General features: G+C 40.9%; 1 protein-coding gene across 2 annotated transcripts in view; it reads right to left on the reverse strand.

The window, feature by feature from the left end:
• CLSPN (claspin) overlaps positions 1-7,432 on the reverse strand; it is a 26,494-nt gene continuing 19,062 nt past the window's right edge. For both annotated transcript variants that reach the window (XM_008585456.1, XM_008585449.1), the window contains 9 exons: positions 6,794-6,869; positions 6,534-6,637; positions 3,784-3,948; positions 3,555-3,676; positions 3,186-3,313; positions 2,743-2,845; positions 2,073-2,155; positions 1,668-1,829; positions 1-1,360 (listed from right to left, as the gene is read on the reverse strand). In XM_008585456.1, coding sequence (XP_008583678.1) covers positions 1,250-1,360; positions 1,668-1,829; positions 2,073-2,155; positions 2,743-2,845; positions 3,186-3,313; positions 3,555-3,676; positions 3,784-3,948; positions 6,534-6,637; positions 6,794-6,869 — 1,054 coding nt within the window. In that variant the 3' untranslated portion in view covers positions 1-1,249. The remainder of the gene's footprint in view (positions 1,361-1,667; positions 1,830-2,072; positions 2,156-2,742; positions 2,846-3,185; positions 3,314-3,554; positions 3,677-3,783; positions 3,949-6,533; positions 6,638-6,793; positions 6,870-7,432) is intronic.

Consider the following 7,432-nt stretch of genomic DNA (forward strand, 5'->3'; position numbering starts at 1 on the left):
TTCAAGGTATTGAGATTTATTGAAAAACTACATACATATTAAAACATCTTTATATACATTTTCCTCATTACAAGATTACAAATATACAAATATGAGTTCTGTCAAAGTCAGCATCTTGAGTATTAGAAAAAACTATAGAAAACCTACACCCTAATTTCATCAATTAAATTGGTTTTTCCCATCTCCCCCCAAAAAACGGGCACAATCTCCTCCAACATCCCAGTCCAGCTCCTGACACTGAAACCACAGTATTCACTTGAAATGTTTTTCCAAAGCAGCAATGATGCTCAGTTAAGGGGGAAAAAAAACCTATCTAAAATTCTGAGAGCCTCACAGTAGTTCAAGGAAAACAGAGTGATGGCAATTCTCTTCAACAATATTTTTATTAAACTCCATGGTGGTCTTCTCTTGAAATTAGTAATGAAATACTAAAACATCAGGGTATGTACTCAACCCAGGAGATTGTAATAAATAATGGTTATATTTCTTGTCAGACTGAAGGGAGGTCCTTGAGCAATAGTGTTTCAAACTGAGAATTTAGTCCTAGGAAAGATTTCTCTGTCCCCTAGAATATCTAATGTGGACAGCTCTGGATATAACCCTCTGTCTTCATCCCCATAATCCAGAAAATTAGGGTCAAGGTCTTTCTGACTTGGGTACCAGTTTAAGTCCCTATCATAAAGGCAGCAAAGGTTAATTTGAAATTTGAGGCTGCCTTGGGAAGAAGTATACAGGAAAATGGAAGGGGCAAGATTAATATAACAGCCCATCTGTTGTTTTCTTGGTCCTCTAAGAAGTCTTGCGTTGAGTCCTGGTCACCATGGTACAGATCTTACCAGTATGAAGGAGTTATTCTGGTGCTGACTTTCACTGCTTTCTGTGATTTCTTGTAATGCCACACTTTTTCCACCTCTTCCAACCACCCCTATTACAAAGAGGTATTAACCCAGGAAGCTGCTAGGATTAAATGTCAAATGTTTAATAGAGGAAGTGAGACTTCACCCAAGTATTCCTTGAGTCGATGTTGTAAACACTGTAGAATTAAGTAGTGGCCAACCCAAGAAAAAATACTAGAAAAAGAAAGAGATGTCTAGGGTGCGTAGTAGAAAACACTGGAATCACTGTCCACAGTCTTAATGCACTGATTATAAAGGAAGGTGGGATCACCAGTGTGAGCATCTATTCCAACCTTCAATGCCAGGAACTTCTCAAAGCAGTCACAGCATAGATGCTGGCACCCTTGATGGTGTTAACTTTCCAAGTATCTGAAGATGCTTTGCTTCAATCCTGAAGTGCTATCATCTGTTTTGAGGTGCTTAGGTAAAGGGGATGTCATTAAAGATGGACCCCTTCTCTTCACCTAGAGAGCAGAGAGGGAGTCAGGGCCAGTTTAAGACCCTCATACAAGTACTTACCTTTAATCAGCTCTTAAATAACTCATAGTTAAATCATGGACCATTAACAACAGAAAAATAAAGAAATACAAGCTTTCCAGATAAGTTCAAAAGCTGCTTACCTACTGGGGTAACAAGTCCCTTATGCCTTATTAGGCAGTGTGGGATGTTAACACTGCAGCATAAACTGTTAAACCAGAATTTGTTTTTTAATTATAATAAATAAATAAATTCTGGTTTGGGGAGCCACTATATCGTTCTCAAATTCCCTACCTGAGGCTTAGATGATTCCTTTGCCACCTCAGCCTTCACAGGAGAAAGTGTGTGAAAGACAAAGTTCCTTGAATTTCGGGGAGCGCTGGGATTGAGGTCAGAGAGGGCAGCCAGTTTCTGAAGCACAGCTTTGGGCTGGTTTAACAGTGAGCCTGTCTTCAACTGGGGAAAGAAGAGTCATCTAGTATCAAATCCCAAGTGCTAGAGAAAGAATGAAAGTCAATCACTCCCTGCCTCCCCCAAGGTGCTGAGGGAATGTATTCCTTGTAGAAAAGAAATAGCAAGGTTTTTTGACATCTACTTCCATTTTCTGCAGACACCTCCCTTCCTAATGACAGAGACTATTCTCTTAGCTTGATATAACCTGCAGACCATGATGTCAGGCTAACAAGGTCCCCAACCAACCTGGTGAGCACTTCCCGGTCTGATGGCTTCAAAAGGGTTTGTAAGTAAAGACTTTGACTCTTGAATAACCACAGGGCGATTGGCTGAAAAGAGAAGACAGAGAGGCCTGTTCTGGGCAAAGGTGGGTAGAATTACTCTTATATCTAAACAAGCTAAGAAGACTTGTAACTAAACCACTAAGCTAAAGCCATAGGAACTCATTATTTTATAACGGTGATTTGAAACTATAGTAAATACTCCAAGAAGGCAGACAACTATGTTGAATTTCTCAATTAATCATTAATAGTAATAATTTAAGAAAAAATAGGAGTGGTAAGTATGTGGAGTAGTGTTTAAGAGCTTCATTTCTGGGGTTAAATATACTTGGGTTCAAATCCCAGCTTTAACACTTAGGTACGTAATCCCGGGCAACTAAATAGAGAAAGTAGAATTCACTACTCTGAGCCTGAGATCATAAAGCAAAATCAGCTACATATACTCACAAATACAACCTCTACTGCCCAATAGTCCAAGTACACTGTCTCTCCCCACCTCTGTGGGGCCTCTTTAAGACAGTGTTAGATACAAGCTTGTTACTAAGCTGCAACAGCCCCTGAAGGTTAGAGTCACCTCCAAGGCTCCAGCATTAACAATCCAGGGGGCTAGATCCTGAGGAGCAATAAGAGCTCACCACTCTTCTGCAGTGCTTTAGCTGTCACTTTCTTGGCTAGCATCATAAACTGACTGTCTTCCCCAATTTCTTCTTCTTCAGCTATAATTTTCCCTTGCTGTGCCTGAAAATAAAAATCATACAGCATTAATGGAAAAGCCTATAACTTCTCTAAATAGTTGTGGAGTTAGCATAGCCTGGGTTGTGAAGTTAGGGTACCTGGCATATCATTTGTTCTCTTTTTTGCAACCTTTGCTGCTTTAGACAAAAGAATTTATTTTGAACAAATACAAAGAGAGTTGCCCACGTTAACCTTCTCAAAGCACAAAAGAAAATTCAGGGATGAAAACGGACAGCAATATGTTGACTAAGATTTTGAAACTATTATGACAAGATAAATGACTGGGTCCTCTTGTCCTCATAAACTAGGGTCAGAGTAGGCGATTTTCTTATAGACTTCCTACCTGGTCCCGAAGCCATTGCTCTCGTTCAATTCGCTCCTTCCTCCATCTGGCTTCTGTCTCATCAAGTTGTTCTTCGATTTGATCATCGTCAGAGTCTCTGTGGAACAAGTCCATCTGGGAAGCGTCATCTAAAACAAAGTTAAGGCTAGCAGCATTCTGCAATCCCCACAGGAGAGGGTGATTCTACAGATATAAAATAAACCCTTATCATTTACTATATATTGACAAACTTTTCCCACCCTCTCATAGAAAATAATAGTTACAGCCTGGTCCTCCACATAGCCTGTTATAGTTTTGATTTTCATTTGCCATCTTAAACCAAATATGTACACTGTAACCATATGCTTCTAAAGGCAGCAACCAAGATACCTATGTTTTTCCACCGGAATTTCCTTATTCGCCCAGGACCATCGCTGTGCAGATCCCCATCAGCAAGGTATCTCTCCTGGTATAGACGCAGCTGCCTCTTATCATCATCCAACACGGTTTTCCTACAACAGAAGAAATAAGGTGTTCAAAACCAGGACTGTTCTGTCTGATTATAGGGTCTGCCTTAAGATAGACCCTATAACTGAGAAGGGCTTGTTGGGATACTGACATGTGTATTTTCTTGACTTGACTCTGTAGTTCCTCATCAGAAGGAAGCACTTCATCAATTACATCCTCTTCATATTCATCAAGCTCTTCCCCATCATATTCGTCCTCACTTCCCACGTCACTCCCTGACACCTCTGCCTCATCCTCCAGGTATTTCTTCAATCTCCTGGAAAGTAATTTTGAAGATAAGAAAATGTAACAATGAATATACACACAGAATATGAAAGCAATAAGAAAAGCGAACACAGAGCCACCTCTAATAACAATAATATGCTCAAATTTATAATAATACATTTTTATAATATTTAAAATATTTTTCATAATATTTAAAAGTTGATCACTTAATACATACCATGTACCAATAACCGTGCTTTACAGGCATTACCACATTATCTTAAGAGTGGGTATTATTATTGCTTTCATTTTACAGTTGAGGGAACTGAGGCTCAGAGAGATTAAACAACTTACCCAAGGTTTACACAGCTAGGAGGCAGCAGAGTCTGGATTCGACCTAGGCTGGATGACTCTAAAGCCAGAAAACTCCTAAATCTCCTCTACATATTTGGGAATACCTGCCAGAAGGCTCAGACTATTTTGTTTTGCATTTTAGTACAACACCTTTAGGAGTCAGACTAGAGATAGTATGGTATAGAAAGGTAATTGACTGGGATTTTCTTACAGCCTATCAAATCTTAACCCCCAAGTTAAAGGGAACACTGAGGCTCAGAGCTCCTGGTAATCAAAACCACTAATCATTATTTTTTCTGACTTTAGCTTGCTGAGAGAACTTATCTTCTGTCATCTTGGTTTCAAAGTCCTGTTATCTGTGGCCACAACAGGCAGAAATTTGGTGGCTTTTTGAAGGCTGATTTTTATCAAAGACTTATGTTTCATTCTTTTAAAGCTGAGTTCTTCTAAATCCTATGGTTCCTGGCAAATTCCTTCAGGAGATACTAGTCACTAAGTTTCCCAGTCTTCCCATGCACCGTCTTTGAGCAGTTCGACTTTTAGCTGACATCCTTTATAAGACCTCATTTGAACAATGAGCACTGCAGTTAAATACGGTCTAAGAACCACTGCCTTAGAAAAATCTATGGATGACCTAAAGCTGTATGAAACAGTTAATTTGACAGATGAAAACTTAGAGCCCAAAACAGATCTTAACAGAAGGAAACGATGGGCTAAAAGCAACAATATAAATCTAATAGGGATCAGTATGATGTCCTATATATGAGTTCCAAAAGTCATTCACATACAAGAATACTTCAAAAAGTTCATAGTAAAATAGAATTAAAAGATAATACGGGGGGCCGGCCCGGTGGCACACTGCTACAGTGCGCCGCTTGGGAGTGTGGCGGTGCTCCCGCCAAGGGTTCGGATCCCACATACAGACTGGTTCCCGCTCACTGGCTGAGCGAGGTGTGGGCGCAACGCCGAGGGTTGCGATCCCGTTGCTGGTCCCGGTCCGGTACAGGCGCAACACTGAGGGTTGCGATCCGATCCGTTGCCGGACACGAAAAAAGGAAAAAAAAAAAAAAAAAAAGATAATACGGGGCTGGCTCCGTGGCACACTCGGGAGAGTGCAGTGCTGGGAGCGCAGCGACGCTCCCGCTGCGGGTTCGGATCCTATATAGGACTGGCCGGTGCGCTCACTGGCTGGGCGCGGTGTGGGCAACACCACACCAAGGGTTGAGATCCCCTTACTGGTCACGAAAAAGACAAAAAAAAAAAAAAAAAAAAAAAAGAATGAGAAAGATTGTTGTCACATGGGCTGGAATACGTGTTAAAAAAATGCTTATGGATAAGTATGGGAAAAAAGCAAGATGCAAAATTATACGTAAAAAAAATTATACAGGGCCGGCCTGTGGCTCACTTGGGAGAGTGCGGTGCTGATAACACCAAGGCCATGGGTGTGCTGATAACACCAAGGCCATGGGTTCGAATCCTATGTAGGGATGGCCGGTTGGCTCACTGGCTGAGTGTGGTGCTGACAACACCAAGCCAAGGGGTGAGATCCCCTTACCAGTCATCTTTAAAAAAAAAAAAAAAATTATACAAATCTCAACTATATAAAAATATATGCATAAAAAAAAGATGAAGAGGAAGTAACCACCATCAACACTTTCACATATATTCAGGATGATGGACATACACAACTTTTTATTTATATCTTTCTGTATTCTTTTAAATATTCTAAATGTTTTATTTTCATGATCAGAACAATAAAACATTAAAAAAATAAAGTGGGTCATTTGCCCAAGACCAGGTTGAAGAAAACCTGAAATGACATCAATTCATAAGAAAAAAGACCCAGAAAATTTTAGTTATCTATTAGATCCTCAGGACCCAGGGAATTTTAGTTATCCACTAGTTCTTCAAGATCTAGACTGTGACTCAGCTCTTATGATCTTTGGTTATGCTACAAGAATATGCATCCAGTACAAGGGAGTATTCAGACCACACTTGAGGATAAAGAGAATATCCAGGATGTGAGGAGACCAGAAGCAATGTTACTAGAAACATCACTAGTTCTGGAGGGAATTACAGACAGTTAGTATAGAAATCTCTTAAGAAAAACATAACCATCTTTGAATACTTCGGACGTATCACATGGGAGAAGGATTTTGTTTAATCTGTGTTAACCACAAAAAGCAGAAATAGAGCCAGCAAATTTAGGTAAAAAGGTGGTAAGCTACAATTCAACTTTAAGAGGAACTTTCTAGCAGTTGAAGGAATGGACATAACACCTACATTTGCCTTTTCAACCTTTCGGACTGCTTCAGGAGTTTTTCTTCATCATCATCTTCATGGTCTTCTAGTGCCAGATCTTCATTACCAGAGTCACTATGTTCATTCTGCAAAATCATAGTACCACACCAATAAATAAATGCATAATAAACAATTTATTATTATTATCTTTTAAGACTCTCAAGAACTCAGACAAGAAAAAATACCTGAGGGCAGCAATACACACAGTTTAGTTATGATTACTTTGTTCCTTTCATACTCACCTCATCACCATCAAACTCCTTATCGTTTGGGACAAGCTGAAAGTCTCCAAATTCCTCCTCTTCACTTTCTTCTTCCCTAAAATGCAAATCAACTAATCAATAAATAAGTCATAAGTCAGCCAAAGTGAGAATTTAAAATATTTTATTACCACTAATAACCTCTTCAAGGAAAAGGAAACAAAGTATCTTGCCTTTTCAGCACCGCACTCTACCGAGTGAGCCACGGGCCGGCCCAATATCTTGCCTTTTAAAAAGTTTTTTTAAGGGCCGGCCCATGGCTTGCTCGGGAGAGTGCGGTGCTGATAACACCAAGGCCCCGGGTTCGGATCCCATATAGGGATGGCTGGTTCGCTCATTGGCTGAGCGTGGTGCTGACAACACCAAGTCAAGGGTTAGGATCCCCTTACCGGTCATCTTTTTTAAAAAATAAATAAATAGGGCCGGCCCGGTGGCGCACTGCTACAGTGCGCCGCACTGCTACAGTGCGCCGCTTGGGAGCGCGGCGGCGCTCCCGCTGAGGGTTCGGATCCCATATACAGACCGGTTCCCGCTCACTGGCTGAGCGTGGTGCGGGCGCAACACCGAGGGTTGTGATCCCGTTGCCAGTCCCCGGTACGGGCGCCGACACCGAGGGTTGCG

This window comes from Galeopterus variegatus, unplaced genomic scaffold (genome assembly GCF_000696425.1).
Source record: "Galeopterus variegatus unplaced genomic scaffold, G_variegatus-3.0.2 Scaffold106, whole genome shotgun sequence".
Taxonomy (NCBI): domain Eukaryota; kingdom Metazoa; phylum Chordata; class Mammalia; order Dermoptera; family Cynocephalidae; genus Galeopterus; species Galeopterus variegatus.